The sequence below is a fragment of the Mirounga angustirostris genome, unplaced genomic scaffold, assembly GCF_029215605.1.
Source record: "Mirounga angustirostris isolate CCGP_5_RB_7025 unplaced genomic scaffold, mMirAng1.0.hap1 SCAF_9, whole genome shotgun sequence".
In the NCBI taxonomy this organism is placed as follows: domain Eukaryota; kingdom Metazoa; phylum Chordata; class Mammalia; order Carnivora; family Phocidae; genus Mirounga; species Mirounga angustirostris.
Window position 1 is genome coordinate 32,229,272 of NW_026991717.1, and position 23,326 is coordinate 32,252,597.

General features: G+C 56.7%; 2 protein-coding genes across 2 annotated transcripts; both read right to left on the minus strand.

The window, feature by feature from the left end:
- Window positions 1-831: 831 nt before the first annotated feature.
- Window positions 832-7,379, minus strand: CPLX3 (complexin 3). Its single transcript, XM_045901876.3, has 3 exons — window positions 5,054-7,379; window positions 3,805-3,892; window positions 832-1,969 (listed from the first exon to the last, which is right to left on the minus strand). Exons 1-3 carry the CDS (start codon window positions 5,215-5,217, stop codon window positions 1,748-1,750), a joined length of 474 nt encoding a protein of 157 aa, XP_045757832.1. The 5' UTR covers window positions 5,218-7,379; the 3' UTR covers window positions 832-1,747.
- On the minus strand, window positions 6,287-23,242 carry LMAN1L (lectin, mannose binding 1 like). The gene is given in 14 exon segments (XM_064570146.1): window positions 6,287-6,413; window positions 7,469-7,596; window positions 8,220-8,343; window positions 9,425-9,492; window positions 9,834-9,896; window positions 9,898-9,927; window positions 10,619-10,770; window positions 11,107-11,239; window positions 11,816-11,871; window positions 12,703-12,823; window positions 13,178-13,277; window positions 14,624-14,877; window positions 14,991-15,145; window positions 18,017-23,242. Coding segments are annotated over 14 exon segments (1,689 nt in total). The 5' UTR covers window positions 18,195-23,242.
- Between the last annotated feature and the right edge of the window lie 84 nt (window positions 23,243-23,326).

The window sequence follows — 23,326 nt, forward strand, 5'->3', positions numbered from 1 at the left end:
GCCACCCAGGCGCCCGAGGTTTTATGTTTCTTGTTCTTATTTTACAAGGGAGGCCTAATGGAGACTTTGCCCTTGAAACCAAACCCTCATATGGCTGTGCTGCCTGTAAACCTTGGCTGGCTTCCCAAGGCTGGTGCCAAGCAGGGACACCTGGGGTGAGCCTGTAGCACCTTGTCACTGCTCAGGGCCCTGGGGTGGCCTGCTTGCGTTGTTTTCCTGGACCCCCCACAGGTAAGTAGGATGAGATTTGGGCTCTTCGGGTTTTTTTTTTTTTAAGGATTCAGTTGTCATTTATTGGTCTAGTGTCAAGGGCTTTACAAACAGTCATCCTTGGAAACATTGTTATTTAGAGAAGGGGTAGTTCATTTCACAGCAGGGAAAAGAGGCTCTGAGAGTTTGGAAAGGGACCTGCTCAAAGTCACACAGCAGTGACGGGACTGGAAGGCAGTGGCCCTGCCTTCTCTTTGTTATACCTGCCGTCTCCAAGGTGAGAAGGGGGGGTAGGTGTAGGTGCTGGAGACAGCTGTGATTGAGCCGTAGCCCCTCCTGGGGTCCCAAGTAATGGCCCGGAGGCCCGGCCATGTCCATGTGCACCCCCATCCAACTGGCTGCTGCACCCTCCTCAAAGCCCAGACCTGTTTCATCCAGCCCCAGGCTGGACCTGGCGCCCTAGGTCAGTGCGGGAACCCTGCCCTTGCCCACGGCCCCAAGAGGTAGGACTTGAACATCTAAGAGAGGCTGGCATTGCTATGAAGCTACGGGTGAAGACGGCTGTGGGCCTGCGAACCCCAGGATTCCTGGAGGTCTATAAGAAGTGGGAGGATAGGTACATCATTTCAAATTTTTATTTTTCACAGAGCTGACAGGAGATCCAGCTATGGAATCCAGAGAGAGTTCTACAGGAACAGAACAGAAATTGCCTGGGCCTGGGTCCAGAGAAGGCCTGGAGCCGCCTGGGCTACCGTTCAGTGCCAGCTTCATCCTTGGCACTCGGCCCCTCACACAGCATCACTCAGCTCCCGGGAGCCAGAGCCCACGGTACAACGGCAGCCGCTCGAGGCTATGGCTGCAGCTGTTGTCCAGCCCAAGGAGGAGTGCGGGGTGGGCTCCGAGGGCCAGGGAGGCCAAGCCAGAAAGAGTCTTAGAAATTACCCAGTCCACCCCCATTTTAGAGATGATGCAGTGAGGCCCAGAAAGAGCAGTGGCTTTCAAGGAGAATGAACACAGAGGCTCAAAGTTGGGCTTCTGATCTACTGAGTGTGTCTGCCCAAAGAGCCCTCTAAGCATGTCTGAGTTGGTGTCTACAGGGGCTGGCTTGTGCGTGTGTGCGTGTGTGTGTGTGTGCGTGTGTGTTTGCCAGGATGTGTCTGTGGTGCATGCTTCCGCACACGCCATGGTTTCCATGTCTCTCTATGTGTCTCTCTATGGGTGCTCCTGTGTGCAGGAACTTGGGGCCATGGCCGGAGGGAGATGGGCCTATTCCTACAATCTTAGGAGGCTTCTCCAGGCTGAGCAGAGAGGGTGGGTCCTGAGGGAAAGGGTGAGGAATGGGGACTCTGGACCCAGTGGAGAGGGAGAGACCAGAAGGCAGGTTTGGGCCATGGATGAGAAGGGTCCTGAGCTAACATGGGACAGGGGGAAACAAAACTAAGATGGGGTGTGGGTCCCTGGACATTGAGACATGTTCTTAGCCCTCATGTGGGCCCAGCCCCCTGGTCACCCCAGTGGGCAACCCCAGGGGAAGTAGTCACATGATGTGGCACTTCTCAGCTGATTGCTTGAGGTCCCCCAATGTGGCCTGGGCCTTGTCCTTGAGTGAGCCAAAGTCCAAGCCAGGGAGACTGGCCAACTGCCCAAGGACGGAGGCCCTCTCCTCCTCCTCTGTGTCCTCCTCAATCATCTTGGCCAGCTCCCGGGGCAGCTCCACGTCTCCACCTGCCATCTGAATCTGGCTCTCATCTGTCTCGTTCTGAAGGGAAGAGGGGAGGAGGTGGAGTGGGGCTGGAGGCCCAGGAAGACCCAGAGTTGAAGGGACAGGGAGGAGGCCTGGACTGGGCTCCCAACCCTTAGATTCTTGAGCCATATGTTCCAGTGAGTTCAGCCCCCACCCCCACATCCCAGGATCAAGCTTTTGACACTTGGACATGGAGACCTTGCACTTTTATACCACCTAACTTCACTCTGAGATACTGAAGACACTAGCATAGTGAATAAAGCAAAATGAAAATGCTTAGGAGTCAAACTGTTCCAGTCAGCTAAGTCATAGGCTGGCTATTATTACCTATGCTGGAGGACATAGGGATCACAGTGACGGATACCATTTATCAAGTGCCTACTCTATGGCTGACATTCAAAATACCCCTGTGAGGTAGGTATTCTTATTTCTATTTTACAAATAAGGAAATTGAGGCTCAGTTTAAGTAAGTAAATTATTCAATTTAAGTAAATAACTTGTGGACGTCGCACAACTAGGAAGCAGGGGCAATTGTTTTAAACCTACATCATGGGGACACCTGGGTGGTTCAGTTGGTTAAGCGGCTGACTTCGGCTCAGGTCATAGTCCCGGGGTCCTGGGATCGAGTCCCGTGTCAGGCTCCCTGCTCAGCGGGGAGTCTGCTTTTCTCTCTCCCTCCGCCCCTCCCCCCACTTGTGCTCTCTCTCTCTCAAATAAATAAATAAAATATTAAAAAAAAATAAACCTACATCATGGATTCCAACATTTGTGATCTCTTTGCACAACACCTACTGGTTGTCGTTGCATTTCTCTACCCCTTTGGAGACCCTGGTGCTTCCCACTTTATGTCCTACTCAGTTACAGCCAAGTCTTCCCTCTTTTATTAGATTCAGAGTTCCCTGATGACAGGAGTTGTGCTTAGTCAAGCATTTGAGCAATGACTCCATTCCTAGCTGGGTTTAACTCAGTAGCTTTCCCAGCTTTCTGGACTGGTTTTCCCACTGAGAGACTGGTACCCTGTGGAGAGCCAGAGGCAGCCAAGGGATCAGTAAACATTTGTTGAATGAATGAATGTGATGTTCGCATGTCTGATCTTCCAATTCAAGTGGAAGATTCTGGGCACTGGGAGTACCTTGTGCCTCAGTTTCCTCGTTAGGCAACACTTACATGCCCATCTAGTGCTGCAGTGCCTATGGGAGACATCCTCCTGGCTGTTGACCAACCAGTGGGCATTTTGCTCTCTGCAGGCGGACTCCATACCCTGGAAGGCAGCCAGGGGTCCTACAGCAAGCTGAGGTTCCACATTCACAGGCTTGAGCTCTGACCCCGCTCCAACACTAGCTGGCTGTGTGGCCTTGTCAAGTTCCTTAATCTCTCTGAGCCTCAGTTTCCTTATCTGTAGTGTGGGTGATAGCTACATGGAAGAATTATTGAGGGGCTACATGAGGGCATGAAGGCTAAGTGCCTGGCACACAGTGGGTGCTGCATTCTCTACCCGACCCCGCCCTCCCTGGGTGTGCAGGAGCTCCAAGTGTACTCAACCTTGTGGTAAAATCTACTGCCTTCCACTTCTTCATCTGCCCGGGCCTGATTGGGGTTTGGGGGAGGGGGACGTGGGGGGAGAGAAGGGGTCTGAACTGGCTCCAGAAACACAAACCTATCAGTCTTGGGAAGGCTGGGCTTACCTTCAGCACCAAGCCCTGTCCTCTGAGTCAGAGAACGAAGGATCCAACCAAGAACTCCGTGAGTTTTAGGAGCTGAGAGTTGCAGAGACCAGAGTCCGGAGAAAGAGTGGGGAGCTCTAAGCTCAGGGTCCCCATGTGCCTACCAGCCCAGGCTCCTAAGCTTACCTTGGGCAGCCGATATTTATCTCGGAAGTGGCTCCGCAGCGTGGCCCGCTCCGCCTTCCTCTGCGTGAACTGCGCGTCCCGCTCCATCCTGCGGGAGCACCGAGGCGGAGTCATCTCAAGGGCTGAGAGAAAGGGCGGGGTCTGCGAGGAAAGGGGGAGGGGTCTCCGCGTCCCGCGGCGCGAACAGCTTCGCTCCTGCCAGGGTCGCCTGTGTGTCGCGAGGGTGCTCCGACCTGGCAGCCTCGGTTAGTCCGTGCTGCCTTCCCCCCATCATCGCGGCCCTTTGTTGTCCCTGCACCTGCCACTGGACTATCGGGGAGGGAGCCGTCAGCCTGTCTGGCTCGCTCTGCAGACCCTAATATGTGTCCCTCGCGGCTTCTTAACTCCGTCTGTCTTTTCCCTTCCTGACAGATTGTGTCGTGTGGGGGAAAGTATTCGGGACAGACTTGGGTTTGCGTCCTGGCTGCACCGCTACTTTGGATATGTCACTTATTTCCCTCTTTTGCAACTCACAAAACTATTATCAGGATTAAGCGAAATAATAGCTAATATTTAATGATACACCATGTGCTCGGCACTGTGCTAGGCAGTTTACATGCGTTAAATAGTTTAATCCTTCTAAATATATAAGGCATGTTTTATGGTTACCATCCCCATTTTACAGAAGAGGAAACTGAGGCACAGAAAGGTTTAAGTAACCAGTTTAAAGTCACCCAGCTAAAAAGAAGAAAAACCTGGATCTGAACCTAACTAAGCAGCCTAGCTCTGGAGTCCAGCCCCAGCTGCCTTTCTGTGCCAGCACTGCCTGCACACAAGTAGACATTGAGGCTCAATATCTTTGAGTGCCCCTTCTCAAGATCTGTCTCTGTGACTCTGAGACCCCTCAGCTGCATCGCTTTTCTCAGAACCTCAGGCTCAAAGGAGCTCCAGTTGGAAGATGCAGACAGCTAGGACCAGATCGGATTAAGGGATTACTTGTTTCGTCAGAAATGCACGTGCCCCCACCCCATCCCAGGTCCCTCCTGTCCCTGCCCCCACTCCCTCTGGGCCCAGAGTGCGAAGCTGGGACGGGGTCCTGGGTTTGAGATGGGGTGGATCTGGGGTCAGCCTAGAAAGCAGATCCCAGCTTCTTACCATGTCTAAAAAAGTAAGGTAAGGAGACTCGGGGTCTGAAACCGCCCTAGTGGTGGGCCAGGTGGCTGGAGGGGGTGGGGGAAGGTCGTTGGAGGCAGGAAAGGATCCCACTCACTTCTCTTCCACCAGTTGCTTCTGATACTCCTCATACTCTTCTCGGCTCATGCCCTGCGTTTCGGCCGCCGATTTGTCCCCGTCCCCCTTGTCATCGCCGCCCCCCAGGCTCCCGGTGAGGTTCTTCAGCTGGCCGCCCACCATAGTCTTCACCATGAACGCCATGGTCTTCGCTGGCCCTGGCACCGGGCTCCGGGAGCCAGGCACGTCCGCACCTACTTCAGCACTAGGTCTCGCGGACAGCTCCTGCCGCGGGCCGGCGCCCCACGCTCTGAGCCTCCCGCTGCCCGCCCCTGCCCAGGCCCGCCCCCACCTCCCCAAACCCCTCCTCACGGGGGGCGGGGGGCATGCACGGGGCTGAGGAGGCTGGACCACGTGCCCGCTCCGCACTCCCGCCTCCCCCACGTGCCTCCTTCCACGCCAAGCTCCGCCTGGGCATTGCTGACAACGGATTAGGGCCTGCGGGGGTGGGGTCGCTCCCCAGGGAAAGGGGCTGCACTGATGCGCCTGGAACCCTGCTCCCTACTCTTCCTCCACCCCCTCCTCTCCCAGGTCGCTGAGAGCCAGGATTTCAGCTGGCGGTTTCAAGTGGCAGCAAGGGGCAAAGATCCAGCCCTGGGCCCTACCCCATCCTCCCCATCCCGCTGCCCCAGCAGCTGCTCAAAGATCTGGACGCTGGGAAAGGGAGGGAGACCAGAAAGCAGGAATCCCAATTATGTCTCCATGGGTTGCCTCAGAGTTCTCCGTCACTTACCAGCCCCACTGAACCCTAAAGTTGCAAGAAGTGGAGAAGGAGAGGGTTGTTCATGGTGATGTTGGCTGGACTGAGCCAAGAAGGACCCCTGGAGATACCACTCTTTGTTCTGGGTGAATTTGGGGATAGAATTATACACAGTTGGGACTTCCTCTCCCTCCATTGTCTAAGGGCTCAAGGCTGTGGGGTATCTGGTCTTTTGGCAATCAAGCCAGTCCTTGACCTCCTTGCCTGCTTGGAGCCCACTGCCAGCTTCCTGTCCAGAAAAGGTGAAAGCCTTCAGAAAGATTAAGGTGAAGTCCGAAGGTAAATGAGCCTATCAAAGCATGGGGCATGGGAAGATGTAAATCACCTTTAATAAGACTGGAGCTCCGCAAAAGTTAAGGTGCAGGCAGGAGCTGGGCACCCAGAAGGAGAAGGTATTGGCCAAGCTCTCTACTCCCTAGACACCATCCACCTCCGTCAGGGTTTTCAGGTGAGTCATGCATGCATGCTGGGGGAGAGAGGCTGCCTCCTCAGAACCCCCAGGGCCCCAGGGATGCATGGTGCAGGACACAGAGGGCTGCCTGTGGACAAACAGTCCCAAAGGCTCTTGTCCAGCTCCTGCCTACTGCCAGGGAAAGGAGAAGAAGGTTACTTGGATTTCTGCCTTTGGGGTTGTTGAGACCAGGCTCCCACACTCACCTCTCTAGCATCTCTCCCCCAGAGCCTCCCCTGTTCTAGGACCTTTTGTGGCTCCCTGGCCTGCCCCATCAAGACCACATTCTTCCTCTGGCATTCAGGGTCTGTCCAAGTGGCTCCAGCCTTATGGCCACCATTGCAAGCCTACATAATGCATAAGCTTGTCATCATTTCCACTTTGTACCTTTGCTGTTCTCACCTGGAGGCTGTCCCCGCTTCTACTCTGCTGTTAAAGCTCAGCACACTTCACTTCTCCCCTGGCACCACCCCAGACCACACTGATTCTTCTTGTCTTGAAATTCCACCAATAAGGACTGTCAGTCCCATTTCTGAGCACCTTAGCACACTCTCCATCTCTAAATGTTTCATTCATTCAACAAACACCCACCAAGCAGAATTAGTGACCTCCGACCACCTTTTAAATTCTCTTTGCCCAGTTTCACAAACTGGTCCCACACTTTGCTTTGACAGTACTGAACTTGCCACTTCTTCTCCAGAATATTGTGCTTTCTTCATGCTTCCATGCCTTTTCTCATGCTATTCCTCTGCACTGATGCCTTTACTTATCTTGACAGGCTGGAAAACTTCTAGTTACCTTGATGACCCATATCCAATGTCCCTTCCAGGTCAATGCCCTGATCGCCCCAAGCTGGGTCAAGTGCTTTTTTCCTGTACTGTCATAGCCCCTGAGCTTCCTGCCATCATGGCACTGACCACATAACTATCAGTTACTCATCAGTTTCTCATACCAGCAAGTGATTTCTGTGATTGCAGGACTTAGGTGGGGCCAGCAATTGAGCCAGTGGTCAGTAGAGCCTATCAGAAAAATGGGTCCTAGCCTGTGTACTGCTCCTTGTCAGCTGGTAGACCAGGCACAGTCCCCCTGGGCCTCAGTGCCTCATCTCTCAAATCGAGTGGCTATGATCCAGAATTAAGAGATGCCAGGTAGGTGTAGGATGTCTTACCCATGGGAAGACCCACCTGAAGTGCACGTAACAGAAGAAGCCTATAGTTTGAAGGAGGAGGAAGAACAAGAAGATGCTGGGCCGCAGGCATGAGGAGGCCCCTGGGGGTTGGCCAGGTGGGCGGGGCTTCTTGGTTGCTGCTTCCTGAAAGGGGACATTCTAAAGTCCTGGATCAGCTTCTCACCCAAAAGGAAAAAGGGGACCTGGGATCTGGGCCATGTGTGGGCTCTACTTCCTTTCCCCGGGCTTGGGGCACCCTGGCTCTCATCCAGGGAACTTGGAGAGGGGTCAGAGAACAAAGCATCCCCCCCTCTAGCTCCATCTGTGGGAACAGCTGGGAAGGCCTAGGGCCTGGGATCATCAGGGCTCTCCGAAGGCTCTAGAGATGAGAAAGAGAGAAGTAGAGAACGAAAGACAAGGTGATGGTGAGGGCAAAGGTAAGAGCAAGATGGGGCACGGGGAAGGGAGGGCTTTATCACCGAGCTCTGAATACTCCCGTTTCCCTTCTGGTCACTGAGGGGCGTTGGACCCAAGGGTCTCCAGGGCCCTGCTGGCATTGAGAGTCTATGGGAGCCTCCAGAGGGCAGAGAGGGCAGAGAGAAGATCACATGTGTATTACAGACACAGACACTGGTGTGCCTGCCAGCAGTCCCAAGAGGGGAGCACAAGGGCAGGAGGGCCTGGGGATGCAGAAGTGCTAGAGGAAGGGGGCCTGAGCCCAGACCTCAAGGATGGGGTCCTCATGGTACCCCTTCCTTCCCTCTCACCAGTGGGCCCTGAAGGTCCTTCTGCAGGAGGCTCAGGATCTGGGCCAGCTCTAAGAAATGATGCTTGGTGCCCACAGGCAGATAGAAGAGCTCGGCTCTGGAGGCCACGTGGGCAGCTGCATCCCTGGTGGGGGGTGGAAACCAAGGGAGATGACTCATTATGCCTTCTGGTTGCACCCAAACCTCCTAACCATTTCTCATAATCCCTAACAGCAGCACCTGGTGGGAAACAGGCACCATCCATAGGGCACCTTCTTAGGGGCTGTCTTCTTTCTCCAAACCTTCTTCCTGTATCCTCAGACAGCTTTAGCTCAGAGAAAGGTCCCCTTAAAGTTGTCTGTCTCAACTCTAGCCTCCCTGGGCTCTGCTTTCCAGCCCCAGCCCCCAGGGGATTTAGTTCCTCTCCCTCTTCCCATGTCCCCACCCCCAAGCATCTAGATGTGGGTGAGGCACCCAGAAGCCAGCATCTAGCCTGAAGCTTTCCTCCTCTGTGGCATCAAAGTGACCTCCCTGTCCCCAGAGCTCTAGAGGTAGCTCCTGAGGCTTGGCCTAAAGTGGGGTGTTGGGGGGCTGGAGGGGGGGCAAAAAGAAATCAGGGACTGCCCCCCCCTTCAGCTGGGCCCAATCTTGGTTATGGTTCCTCCAAGAATGTCATTAAAACATCCCTTCTGTGGGGCGCCTGGGTGGCTCAGTCAGTTAAGCATCTGCCTTTGGCTCGGGTCATGATCCCAGGGTCCTGGGATCGAGCCCCGAGTGGGATCCCTGCTTAACAGGGGGTCTGCTTCTCCCTCTCCCCCTGCCTGGCTCCCCCTGCTTGTGCTTTGTTTCTCTCTAATAAATAAATACAATCTTAAAAAAAAAAAAATCCCCTCCTTCCAGGAGCTGTCACTGAAGGACGGCTCAGATTTATCAACTTTCCCTGGGCAAGTGGGGTGTCTGAGAGGGGCTCTCATGAAGAGTCCCTTCCAGGGAGAGTTACTTTTAAACTAGGAATTTCAGACTTTAAACTTGATTCAGTTAAGTTCAGGTCAACTGGACAAACCTAACTCTGCCCCAGCCCCTCCTTATGTGCCAGACTTCGTGCCAGATGCTCAGGAAGTGAGGAAAGGAATAGGGGGCCAATGGAGGAACTTGAGGCTGAGCAAGTGGGTGAAGCAGGGCTTCTCTGTCCCTCCCCCAGGACCCCTCCTTGCAGGTGCCCTTACCTCATCTCTTGCAGGTCCTGGAGCAGAGTCCTCTGTCCATGGAGCAGGGCGCTGACCTTGGCAGAGTCCTGCAGGAGTGCCGCTCTGTTCTCTAGGGCCCAGGGCACAGCCCCTCTCTTCTCAGAGTCCCTCTTCCCCAAGGACACTGTAGCCCTCTTCCTTCTGGAAGTCCTTGCCAGCTTGCCTGGCCCCTCATCAGTTTAGACATTATCCGACACACTGCGTTTCTCCTCTGTCCAGCTGGGCTTCTGGATTCCCCCTCCTCTCAAGCCCCTCCCCCTGAGGGTCATGGGCTTTCTGCCCTTTGCAGAAATGGTTCTGCCCCTGAAGGAGGCAGAGGCCCAGTCCAGTCCTCTCCTACCTACTACCCCCCAGGGCACAGTCCAAGATGGGGCCAGTGCCGAACAACTCTCAGTGCTTGGGCCTCTGTCTTGCTGAGTGGCCTGGAGAAGTGACCGCCCCTCTCTGGGGTGGGACAGAATCTGGCAGGAGGAGTTCGGGGCCTGGAAGCAGGATCAGAGAGGCCTGGCCTTGGGGTGCGGCACCATCCCCACTCCCCACCCCCACCCCACCCCCAGCAACCCAGCCTCAGCTGCTCTGGCCTGAGGACACAAGTTGAAAGGCCTGAGCTGCCAGAGCCCAGCAAAGCTCCCAGGAGTCACGGGTCTCTTCTGCCCGGCATCTCACATCTTGACTGAGTCCAGCTCTCAGGCCCCGGGCTGGGCGTGCCATGGGGCACGGCTTCTTGGAGGGGAAGCCAGGATGGCAGTGGAGATGAAACAAGGATTCTGGTGCATCTGAGCATTAAGCAAGCCGTATGTGAACCAAATCACATGTGGAGCTACATGCAAATTAGCACCCAGTCTATTTCTGGCACTTGTCTACAGCCTGTGTCCAAATACCTGGCATCTCCTCTCCCCAGCCCCAGCCGCGTGGATCCGTGGGTATGTGCTCATGCAGGGCCACCCTCCCGCACGCTCCTCTGCCTGGCAGGTCCACCCCATCCTGCCACCTGCAGCACCGCACCCCGGCTCTCCTTTCCCTCCAGACCTTGGGGGAGACAAGTTCCCAAGTATAGTGCTTGCTCCTCCTTCTGGACAGAGGGAGCCCACTGGTGCCAGGGACCCAATGCCTGAGGGAGCTTGCTTTTCCAGGCCTGCAGGCAGGGTCTTGGGTGCCCCAGGGGCCACTCACCCAGGCTCCCATAGGCCTCGTGTGGCCTGGGGACCCCAGCTGCTTCTTCCATTGCCTCTCAGCCTGGGCCAACTGTTGGGACAGACCCTGGAGAGCCTGCAGGATCTGGCGGTGTCTGCCCAGCATCTCCTCCAGGCCAAAGCTTCTTTCCCCTGGAGATTGGGGCAGAGCTGGGACATGCAGCCAGCTGCAGTGAGATAGCAGATCCTATCTTTTGGGGGCTCCTTGGAAGCAGGATCAGAGAGGCCTGGCCTTGGGGGAGGGGGAGCAGAAAGGCATGGCTTCTGCCTCCAAGACTCCCCTGGAAGGATTTGCCTGGGTGGTGAGGTGGGGATAAGACAGAGTAGCCGGGACCCAGGGTCTGCTAGATATGGCCTCCTTAGACCTTCATCTCCCCATTAGCTAAAGGACTCCTGGTTTGAAGGGAAGAGGATCCTGTGGTACTCAAATGGGCCCCTGCCCCACCTGCTTGCTCCCTGGGTCCCTACCCTCTTCCTGGACTTCAGAGCTCGGCTGTGGAATCGCATTCTTCCTGGGGCCCAGGGCCAGCTTTGCCCAAAGCCCTTCCAGCTGCCTCGCCAGCCGGAGCTCCTCCATCTCCAGAAAGGCCTGCGGGGGAGGCTGGAAAAAGAAGATAAAACTCAGGCCTGAAACCCGTGGGAGATCCGCAGGTGAAGGGAGCTTTCGCACGGGGCCTCCAACCCTCCTCCTGGAGCACTCCCGCTGGGTCTCCCTCGGCTCAGCCCCCAGGCCCTGTGGTTTCAGCCCAGCTGCTGCCGATCCCCACACCCTTCCCTCCTGCTGCTGCCCCAGCTCCCCACCTCTCTCAGGACGCAGACCTTTGTCCCCGCTGCTCCTCCTCTCAGCTACCTCGCTCGGCCCTTTCAAGCTCATCTCTTCCAGGTGGCCTTCCCTGCTCCCCCTGGCCAGTCAGGGCCCCTCTTCCATGCTCCCGCAGCCCCCAGCCAGCTGGGGAGATGCTTCGGGACAGGGCCTAGCTCTAGGTCACCTCTGGCCCCCAGCACTGCCCAGAACAAGGCCTGGCCTGAGCAGAGCTCAGAGAGATAGACAGATAGCTGTAGAGATAAAGGCTGGGACGATAGGACTGACTGCACGTGATGTGAGCAGAAGCATCTGGGGTGGGGAGGGGTCCCTGGGCTGTCTCTCCCCTGAAGGCCGGCCCAGGGCTGGCATTACCTTCAGACCCGGCTCACTCAGACTGAAGGTCAGGAAGGACAGGATGTCATGGTCATCTGGAAAGGGGGGAGAGAAGGGAAGGGAAGATGCCCCCCTCCATCCAGCTGCCCACTTACTCAGCCCCGCCCCCCCCCCCCCGGCTCCATTATATTCCAGGCAGGCAGGAGACCTGGGTGACTTTGGGCAGCTCTATCCCTCGTCTTGCTCACTTCATAAGAAATGTGTGAGGGTCAGACAAGCAGATGGGGGGACTGTGAGGGTTGACCCACACACAGAGCCAAAGGTGGGCCACGGTGAGTGGCTAGAGACAGGGCAACAGACCGGGTGACACCCTCAGGCCCCAGAGCGTGGCTGCTACTGGTAGAAGCAACCACGCAATGACTGCCTCCTCAGCATGGCTCTGACCATGTCACTCTCCTCCTCAGAAACCTGCCATGGCTCCCTAATGTCTGGAGTCTGAAGACCAAAGTCCTAGCCTTCAAGAGCTCCCACTCTCAGATTGCACCCTGCTTTCCAGCTGTGGGTCCCTCCGTAGACTCTTCATTATGTTATATCCTTTTGTTCCAGTTCCGTAAATGTCCCTCATGGCTGTCCCTCTTCCACTTGCCCCACAGTTCCCAGCTAGGGGCACCTATGGGGCCATCACTGGATTAAAGACTTCTTGTGCTTTATCCTATTTGAGACTTTCAGCAACTCTGCAAGGCAGACATGAGCTTCCCCAATAGTAACAGAGGCCCAGAGAGGGCTCGTGCATGACTCCCCAGGCCACATAGAGGGCAAGTGGCTGGCCCACACCCAACTCAGAGCTCTTTAGAAGGTGTGCTCAGGATGGGTCATGGGTCATTAGGTATCACTCCTCTGCTCTTACCTGCCCAGAAGGTCCTCACCTGCCAGGGTGCTGGTGGCTGCCGAGACACCAAAGAAACCTCCAGGAGCCAAAAGCAGGGGCCCCGTGTCAACGCAGACCTCATCTAGGTCGTTGGGAGTGAGGCCACTGTTCAAAGACACCTGAGGGGCACAGAGGACTGAGCCCCTTGCGCATGGAACCCCCTCCTCTCCCCTGACCCTAGCATCATCTCCACCTCTGAGTCACTGACTCCCCTGGTTGTAAAGGCGGCCGCAGGGCCTGGTGTCAGAATGGCGTGGAGGGACGCGCTCACCTGGTCTCGCGCTAGCCCTCCTAAGTATGTGCTCTGGGGGTTAGCAATCTGTGCAGGGAGGGTCCCACGAGAGCGCCGCCCATATGTGCCAGGGACGTGTGGTTGGGGTCATGGGTGCTCACATAGCAACTCTATAGCTCTGAGCCCTATGGTCTGCCCCTCCCTGCCCAGAGAACCTGCAAAAGCAGGAGGGGCTACTCACGCGCAGCCTCTGCCCCCAGTAGGTGATCCGTGCTCTGAAGGGGTACGGCAGGTTGCGGAAGTCCCGGTGGCAGGAGCCCAGCACCCCACTGGCTCCGTTCCTGTGGGCACTTGGAATCCAGCCTGGCCGCACAGGACCCACGGCCGGGCCGGTGGGGGCGGTCCCAGAGGCCGTTCTGCGTGGGCCTGCGGCACCCCCACCCTCCCCACTGGGTGACCTGGGACGGGACAGGTCCCTGTGGTCTAGCTTGAGCCTCCCTTGCTGTAGTGTGCTTCTTTAGCAGGAGAGAGAGGAGTGGGAAAGCAAGCCTTGCCTGGCAGAGTGCTGGGACTTGGAGTTTACAGAAGAGGCCAAGGCCTTCCTGTGACTTTTCTCTCGGGGGACAGAGTCTGGACCAACAGTGGAGTTCTGCCCTCAGTCCCCCAGGCCCACTGCATCCTCCCATTGTCCCTCCCTTAACCTCCACGTGCCCCTGCGCCTCTGGAAAGGCTTCTCCAAGCTCGAAGGAGCAGGACAGACTCAGGACGGGCAGCACGAGCAGAGGTCTGCGGGCCAGAGGGCTCCCGAGGGTCTCCGGGCACACAGCCCAGCGCGGTCGCGGCTGCCTTCAGCCAGGAGGGAGGCGGCACGGAGCAGGGAGAAGCCACAGCTCCGAAGAGCAGCCCGTGGGACCTTGGGCAAATTACCACATCCTTCCAGACCCGAGTTGCCCCATCTTTAAAATGAGGATAATAATTGAAACTACCTCATGACATTGTTATGTTATAACTAAGACAGTGAGTGCAAAGTGCTTGGTGCTGTGCCCGGCATACCGGTAAGCTCTGCTCCATAAACGCTGGCAATTATTCTAATTGTTATGAGCTAAGGGATGTTTGCTAAGAGACAGCGAGGAGGCAGCCGGGCCCGGGGTGGGACGGGCAGCCACATCACCCGGGAGAAGGGGAAGGCCCTGGCAGGCGGGCAGCTGACGCAGGGCCAGGGCGTGGGCCATCTGGCCTCAAATCTCAGCTCTGCACACAGCTGTGTGACCTCGGGCAAGTCCCTCCACCTTTCTGGGCCTCAACGTCCTCCCTGTAATCAGGGACTAATAATCCCCCTTCTCCAGAGTGTTGCTGATCAGATGAGATGTTATGAGTGACAGCGCCCAGCACAGGTTCTGCCCTGTGTCGTTTCACACCCGGCCCCCCAAGGGGGGGCTGTTAGGTTGAATGAATTGAGGACTCGGTGGGGCAGTTCCGGGGAAGTGCAAGCAAACTCCGGCCCCTGCCCCGGAGGAGGCCCAGCTGGGACCAAGCTGGAGGGAGCCCGGGGCAAGAGGCCCAGGGCGGGGTGGGGGGTGGGGGGCTGTCAGAGGCTGGGCCAGGGGCATGAGTCGGCGGTGTGGGTAACCGCTGAGGCTCTCATGGCCCAGGAGAGGGGTAGGGGTCCGTCCAGACAGGCCCTTACCCAGGCGGCTCGTAGTGAGTGTGTCCATCGCTGGCCAGCACGCTGACGGCGGGGCTGTTCTGCATGGGACGGGATAAGCAGCCTGAGCCGCAGGCACAGGGAGGAACATGGGCAGTGTGGATGGCGGGGGGCAGATCACGACTCACCTGGGTATCCTGGGCCGAGGAGTCAAAGAGGATCCCGATGCCGTCCCACGAGGCCGGCCCCTCCAGGACAGAGCCTACTTGGCCCCTGCCCCGAGTGTACCACACGGCCTGCGGGTCCCCAGCGGCTCAGCCCGGGGGTCCCTCAGGACACCGGAACCTCGGGCTCCCCACCCGCCTCCCGGCCTCACCCCCTCTGCCCAGCCTTGGTTGGGGCCACTCACCACGCCCTGGGCTCCCCGGCGCCCCGGCCCAGTCACCCTCATCTGCACCTCCACCTCCCAGGCAGAGAAGAGGACGGGGACCCTGCTCCACACGGCGCCGCTGCGGTTCTGCATGGATGGGGCCAGCCGCACCTCTTCCAGGCCCAGTATGGCATCTGTGGACCAGGGCAGCTCAGGCCCGGGGCCCCACCGTCCCCACTTCCCCCATCATTCTCTCTCTGGCCTGGGCTGGGCCAGGGGAAAAAAGGAGGTAACATCAAGGCCTGCCAGGAAATAACAGGCCAGCTGTTGGACACGGGAACCCCAGCACAGCTGTGGGGGGGGGCTTTGCCAGGGGAGGGCAACAGATGCCAGATCCATGGGGTTGGGGGGAGGTTTACCTGCCTTCTCACACAAGCCTCACCACAAATCTGTGCAGTCTGCTTTTAAAAGACCCCATTTTACACACAAGGAAACTGAGGCTCAGAAGAGTTAAAGAACTAAGTGGTTTGGAACTCAGCTCCATCTGGTTCCAAAGTACAGCTGACCCTTGACTGATGGCACGCAAATGTTTTCGATAACTGCAGTATGATACTGCAAATGTATTTTCTCTTCCTTACGATTTCTTTTCTTTTTTAAAAAATTTATTTATTTTAGAAGGAGAGTGTGAGAGGGCACAAGCGTGAGCAGGGGGAGGAGCAGAGGGGGAGGGAGAGGGAGGGGGAAAGAATCTCAAGCAGACTCCGCGCTGAGCGTGGAGCCTGATCCCAGGACCCTGAGATCATGACCTGAGCCAAAACCAAGAGTCGGGCGATTAACAGACTGAGCCGCCCAGGTGCCCCTCGTCCTTATGATTTTCTTGATAACACTGTCTTCTCTCTGGCTTACCCTATTATGAGAATCCAGGATATAAGACATGTGTTATAACACATATATAAAATATGTGTTCCTTGACTGTCTGTGTATCAGTAAGGCTTCTGGTCAATATTAACAGTTAAGTTTTGGGGGCATCACAAGCTATACCCTAATTTTCTACTGTATGTGGGCTCGGCTCCCCCAACCCCTGCATTGTTCAAGCCTCAGCTTCTTCCACCACAGGAGAGATTTGTGTCTACCCCTTTCTGTGTCTCAGGTAGGAAACAGTCCCTGTAAAGGAAAAGGACGTGCCCAAGGCCACAGGCCAGCAGAGTGCTTTGCTAGGACAGTCACGCTGGGGTTCAGGACTCCAGGCTGTGGAAGCCTGGAGGGACTCCAGTGTAGCCACATGAGGCTGGGGGCTTCCTGGTGGGGGGACCTAGGGGACATTCAAAGGTGAGGAAAGCATGAAAGCAAAGGTGGGAACTGGCTGGCAGGACTGTAAGCAAAGGGTGGAGGATGGAGTGTGGGTGTGAGAATTCTCAGTGGCTGTAGCTAGGGGAAGACCTATGTGGAAGGAGGAGGGAAAGGGGAGAGAAACTGAGGCAGGCTTGGCAGGAATCAGGGGAAGGGAGATCAGAGGTCTCACCCCAGCTGGCTCCCCACCCCTCTGATCTGCCAGCCTGGAACCTGGCCCAAGGCCCAGGCCTTGCCAGGACTTTCCGGAGACTGCTAATCCAGGCTGTTTGCTCAGCAAGGCCAGGGCTGGGGGCGGGGAGGCTCAGAGGCTGTAAGGCCAAATGTCCTGGGGGCCCTTAGAGGCCACCACTGCATCCGAAGTGACTTGTAGGAGGCAAGGATTGTCCACTGTATACGACACTTATGCATTCAGCTTTATGTGGATTGTCCATGAGACCTCATCCCAAACTGCGGGCTCCTTGAGTCTGACAGCCCTATGTCTCTGGGCTGGGCACAGAGGGGCATGGTGGTGGAAGTCTGATGAAAGGATGAGTGAATGAATGAACGGACAAGACGAATATCACTGCGTGATCTTGGAGAACGTGCTTCTGCTCCCCTGTATGGTCTGGGACACTCCAGACTTGACCGGGCCCAGAACAGGGAGTGTTGGTTGTACAGGCCCTGCCTTCGTAGGCCTGAGGCAGAGCCTGGTTTGGTGCTGTGAGAATCAGCCCCTTCCTTTGTTTACCTCCTGTGCCTCTGTGAGGGAAGATGGGGCCAAAGACCCTCCTGACAAGGCCTGTCATCTTAAAGGGATATTTGTTCTGGTCTCAGTCAGGAATCGTGCCCTGTCTCAGAACTTCCCTCTCATAGACACAAACACATACTGGATCTGCTTTCTCTCTTTGCTTTGCCTGCTAGGTGGCTCTGAACCAGATCCATGGCCCAACTCTGAAGGGCGGGCAGACCGCACAGCATGTTTTGGTGACAAGCCATGTTCCTGGACTCATCTCCGGCCTCAGCTTTAATTCTTAATCTTGTTCATTCCTAATTTAAGCTCCTCGGTACTGCCTGGGTCCTTATAAGTCCTCAGAAAGCCTTTTTGAGGGGTGCCTGGGTGGGTTAAGCGTCTGACTCTTGATTTCGGCTCAGGTCATGATCTCAGGGTTGTGAGATTGAGCCCCACATCGGGGAAAAAAATCCTTTTTGAACGAGATCGAGTAGAAGACAGACTCTGTAGGCCTGGGCTTGGAAGTTCCCGAAGCTAAGATGCTCTCATGCCTGCTTCCACCCAACACACACACACAGGGCAGAGCTGGTGCCCTCTCTGGCAAAACAGCTGGCCATGAGGGTACCTCCTTTCAGGCAGCCCCAGTTCTCCTGGCGGCAAGGAGCAGGGAGGAGGGAGGCGGGTGCTGGTCCAAGTTGCCTTGTGTCTGTGTGTCTGAGGCTCAGCATGTGAGCGAGCATGTGTGTACTTACGGGTCCAAGAGGCAGAGGAAGAAGAGGGGGTCCAAGGAGAGGCAAAAGGAAAAGAGGGAAGTCCTAGCGCAGAGAGAGAGGCAGAGAGGAGAGACTGAGACTGGTGGATGGGGGTGGGGTTGTGGTGGGTGGAGGAGGAGACAAGCCCTCTTGGGCAGCGGCTGGTACCGGCAGGCCCGCTCCCCACCAAGTCACAGCCACCTGCCCAGAGCTCGTCAGCCCCTCCAGCGGGTCCCCACCCCGCCCCTCACCTCCATGATGACTCCAGAAGGGTATTCCAGCCCCAGGCAGCGCCAGTCTTGGTCCTTTGAAGCTGAGCTTATACTCAAACCTTCTCTGAGGAGGACTGGCCCCCTCAGGGCTGTGGGGGCCCAGGAGCAGGAGGAGGAGAAGGCAGAACAAGGGCTCGGGGCCACCGACCACCAGCATTGTGAAGGGATCTGGTGTCCGGGCCCCTGGGAGGAGCTGTAGCTGGGAGGCCAGGGAGGGGCTCTGGGGACCGGGGACCGGGCCAGGGAGGGAGGAGCTGGTTTCTGGCACTGTCCTCTCCCTTCATCCACGACACAGACATCCTGTTCCTTCCAGGCCTGACCTCAGGCCCAGCCTCTCCCTCACCTCCAGCCTGGCCCCTGACCTCTCGCCCACCTGGTTCTGCCCCTGTTCCTGGGCTCAGGCCATCTTCCCGCCTTCCCTCAGCTCCAGCAGCCGTAAGGCCTCAGGGAGCACAAGGACAGGCCCCGGCCCTCAGCAGCCCTGGCCTCTCCCCTTGCTCAGGACGGGCCTCCACCTTCTGCCTCCTTCCTGCAGATAGGTGACCCGACTATCTGGACTGCCCGGTCATCCTCGGCCTTCCCTGTCCTGCTTGCTCCGCGGGGGCGCTCAGCTCAGTCCCATATTCGCAACACTCACGCCTCCAAGCAGCCGCGTTTCCTCCATGCATAAAGTACATGAAGAAAAGAAAGGGAGTCCTAACAGACAGAGCCAATAAATGCAATGTGTGGACCTTGTTTGGAGTCTAATTTTAACCAATGGAGGGGGGGAAAATGAGACTGTTGGGGGAAATCTGAACAATGAATACTTGATTAAAATAAGGAGGTATTGTTAAAGACCTTAGGAGTAATAATGGTATTGTGGTCACATTTTTTAAAAAAGTGTTTTGTCTTTTAGAGAAACGTAAGAAAGCTGTACCAATGAATTGATATCTAGGATCTGCTTCCAAGGGTCCCGGAGCTCAGAGCTTAGTGGGGGGGGGAAGGGGGCATGGAGGGCACAGCATTGGTCTGGAGCTGCTATTCAAGCTGGATGGTGAGGATGTGGGCGTTCATTAGAGTCTTCTCTCTACCGCATATGTTTATATGATTATTTCCATACTAGAAATGTTTTAAAAAAGAAATCCTATATTTCAAATATTTTCACTCAAATAAATGTTCATTTTCCTGAGCGGCTGGCTCATTTGCCAAGAAATCTGGCTAGCTGAAGTTTCACTGTACTTTGTAAGTTCCCAGTAGGATTAAGTTACTGAAGCTCTACAAATTAATTAAAATCAAGGCGATAAGTGGAAAATTTTAGGACACACTAAAAGGAAACCTTCATTTCTCAACAGTAAGCCCTGGGCCACCTCCACCCACTGTCCCCCTCACCTTCACGGCCCCAGCCATGCTGTGAAGGGCAGCATGTGGATAGGGGTGGCGCTGCTCCCTCGCCCCCCACTCAGTCCTTCTCGCTCCTGCCTTCACTGCCCCAAGACAACAGCTCCAGCAAGGCCTGACAATGACCCTGTTCTTTGCTTCTAGTGGACACTTCTCAACCTGTCTCTGCCACGTGGAAAGCCGCGAAACATTCGCTCCCCTGGCCCTGGCGGCCTGGGCCTGGCCCCTTAGCGGCTCCTTCGCCGCTGCCCTTCCTCCCCGGCCCCTCACGCTGCGGCTCCTTGTGCTTGCGCCTCTCCTCACTCTCCACCTGCTTCCTGGCCAAGTTCGCCTGTGCCCACGGCCTCCAGCACTGTTGCTGTGCTCATGACCCCCAAACCTCTGCTGTCAACCAGCCTTCTCCTGGAGCTGGAGGCCTGAATGATGTCTAACTCTGCAGGGGACATCTCTGCTTGGATGTCCCAAAGGCCCCCAGACAACACACCCATACTAAACTCCTGATCTCCTTGTCCAAGGCTAGGGTCTCAGGGGTGGCAGCCCCTACCCCGTACCTGGTCAAACCAGAACAAGCTCTTCAATCTGCTCTTGCTACTCTTAGACCGCCTTACCTGATCCTCTAATCTCCGAGCCTGTCTCTTTATCTGTAAAATGGGGGAATAATAGCATGTATCTCCAGGAGTTGTTTGGAGGGGTACATGAGATGACATCTAGTGTGTTGAGAATACGGCCTGGCCGATAGTGAGCACTCGGATCAGTACGATGTTAACTGTATTTACTTTCCTCTCCACCTCCTATGGCTTCCCCAGCCCAGGCTGCCACCAGTCACCTCCTGCCTGACCAGCTGCAGCCTTCCCACTGTCTCCCTCTCTCCACTCTGGACGCTCCCAGCCCCAGGGCAAGACTCTAGCCAGAATTATTTTTCTAAAATGCAGATCTGACCACATCACTCCTTGGTCCTGAACACTTCAATCACTCCTGGTCATCTTTGTACAAAATTAAACTCATGGGATCTGCAGAGCCGGGTGGGGTCTGGGCCCTGCTTTCTCTCCAGCCTTGCTTGCTCCTGAAAGCCCCCCACTGGCACCTGAGGCCCAGCCGTACCAGCCTATGGCACCCCAGCACCTTTGCCCAGGCAGTGCCCTTCTGTTGTCAGAAGCACCTCATTCTCTGTCCCTGCCCGAACTCCAGGCGTCTGAGAAGCCACCGAGAGCCTCCTGCTCCCTCCTCCTCGCCAGATTTCTGGGCATCAAGTTGAGCCTAAGTGGGATCCCCATTAGTCATGAGCTCCATGAGTGTAAGAACCCTGTCTTGCTTGTCTATGCCAAGCCAGCGGCCAGCATAGGGCAGAAGGATGAGAGAAAAGAAAGGAGGGAACAAAAAAGCCATAGGCCGAGTGAGAGAAAGGAAGGAAGGAATGGGGAGGACTCACAGGCCACCAGGTGGAGAGCCCTGGCTACCTGGGCCTGCACGCCCGCGGGTCCCTGTCCGCTGGCCCCGCCCCTTCTCTCCCGATCCCACGGCCACGCGCCATTGCAGGGTTCTGAACCACAGCCAATTGTCACAATGCCCCGCCAGTGAAGTCAGGCTGGTAGCATGACATTGGCCACAGCGGGAGTACACCACAGATGTCAGCAAACTAAATCAGAGCTCCCTGCCACGCACCCCCGGGTCTAGCCGTGACCGTCACTGGAGCGCAGCCAGTGGCTTCCGCCCTGGGTGCTGGCTCCCACTGCAGGCACACGCCCTGTGCTCCGGCGGGCGTCCAGCCACCGCTCCTGCCCTAAGGAAGGCTCCCCCTGCGATCACTGCCACTCCTGCACCTCTGTCTTTGCCCCCTCAGCACGTGGATTCGGCCTGCAGGTAAACGTCCTTCCCTTTGGCATCAGACTTGCTCACGCCTCTGCCGCCTTCAAATCCCCTAACTCGTCCTCTTTCCCCTTCTCACAGGTCTTACAATCTCCCAAGACTGGCAGGCTTCCCGCAGAGCTCACACCCCCTAGCCAGGCCTGGAATCTGCATCCCCGCAAACTCCGGTTTTGCTGAAGTCACCAACCCCAGTGGCAGGCTCCGGTCTTCTGGGAAGGAGGGACCTGCTGGCTTGTCTCTTGCCTCTGCCGCAGGGCAGTCTGCCACCTCCCTCTCTGTACCTTGCCTGGTCAGCCTCCTGTCCTTGGCCTTTGAACATGAAGAGCTCTCCCCAGCATGGTCCTGGGCCCTCTTCTCTTCTGCACGTCCTCCCAAAGTGACCTCCGCCTTGACTATGGCTTTCAATCCGAGCCACACACTGATCTGATTCCCCGCTCGAGCCTCTGGGTTCCAACCTTACTCATCGCCTCTTGGCAGTTCAATGGCGCACCTAAGACTCAGCACGCCCTTAGTAGAACTCATGATGTGTGCTGAACAGAAGTCTCCTGGTCCCCCCCCCCGCCCCTCCCCACAGCCATTCTGCTCCTCAGGGGTTGCGCTGGCTCCTCGCCCCCCTCACCTACATCATGAAGCCATTGGCAAGCTCACTCAGCTGCTTCTCCCATCCCTCTGGAGGCTGTCCACTCCCACCATCCTCTCTTACACTGATCAGGCCTCCCTGTGCTCCCTGGAACTTTTCCAATAGCCTGGGTGATCGTTTCAAAAATACCTTCCTGCTCAGAACCTGTCACCAGCTCCCCATGGCTCTCAGGGTGACAAAACCCAGTCCTTGCTCCAGCCTTCTCTCTCCACCTCAAGGCTCCCTGCATAGCTTCACCATCCTTCCAGAGACCCCGGAACAAACTGCCCTCCCTCCAGTCCCAGCATCTCTTCCTGGAATGCTGCTGCTCACCCTCACCTCCTGTTCACCCTTCTGATCTCAGCTTACATGCTGCCTCTTACAGGAAGCCCTCCCTGACCTATAGACAAGATCCGATTCCTATGGCATACATGTTTTTTCCATAGCACTTATCAGTTTGTGGTTGTCTGTGTGATTGTCCTCCCACCTGGAAACTCCACAAGGTCTGTTTTGCTCATTGCTGAGCCCCAGTCCTAGCACAAAGCAGCTATTCAATATATCTGCTGTTGAATGAATGGTCTGGTCTTGGAAAAACGAGGCTGGTGATGTACAGAGGGGATAGATCAGGGGAGACTGCTGATCTGGGCTGGGGAGGGGAGGGAGCAGACCCTGGCAGCTGGGCTGCAGCGGGCCAAGGCACGCACTAGACACATGGCAAAGTCGGAACTCCCTGGATTTCGGGTCCTACTGGCTGGGACCGGGTAAGAGCCGCAACGGGACAAGGGGACCCCCACCCCCGGTGCCTGTCTCAGTGAATGAAATGAGCCTCCCCCAATCTTTGCAGCTTCTGCCCTGACCACCAACCCTGGGCAACCTGAGTGAGGGGAGAAAATGCCACGGCTGGCCCTCATTCTCCATCTGTGGCCCCCAAGATGGCATGGGGAAGGCCCTCCACCTGTGTGTCCTCAGGCACGGGGCTGGGCACACGCTGGGATGCAGCCGTGCTGTTCCATCTTGGGTGAGCTGTGAGAACCACCAGCAGCTCAGAGCCTCCCCTTCCCTCACGCCCCGGGTCCGCACCTTCTCTGAGCCATGAGCCATTTATCTTGCCTCCAACCAGGGAGCCCCGCTTCCATCTGGTCAGGCCCGGCTTCCTTCCCCATCCTTGGCTCCGGCCCTCCTTGTGCTGTCGGCTTGAGCACCAGGGTAGGGCAGGCAGCCGGGGCCCTCCCACGCTCCGGACGGCCGCCTGGGCCCGGGCCACAGCAGGACGGTGGGGGCGGGGGGAGGGCCCCCACGGCAGACACAGGACACTCGCTCGTGCAGCGACACAAAGCGGCGGCTACATCTCCCAGCCGTGCTCCCAGGGCAAGCACAGCCCCACTCACAGAGACAGGGCGATGGACAAGATAGCACAGAACAGGGGG

What these genes read in the sequence shown, in the direction of transcription:
- CPLX3 (XM_045901876.3), bottom strand. Translation starts at nt 5,217, where the DNA reads ATGGCGTTCATGGTGAAGACTATGGTGGGCGGCCAGCTGAAGAACCTC. An exon ending in AAGCAACTGGTGGAAGAGAA is followed by an intron (nt 3,893 to 5,053) that starts GTGAGTGGGATC and finishes GTGCTCCCGCAG; the next exon opens with GATGGAGCGGGACGCGCAGT. An exon ending in ATAAATATCGGCTGCCCAAG is followed by an intron (nt 1,970 to 3,804) that starts GTAAGCTTAGGA and finishes TCTTCCCTTCAG; the next exon opens with AACGAGACAGATGAGAGCCA.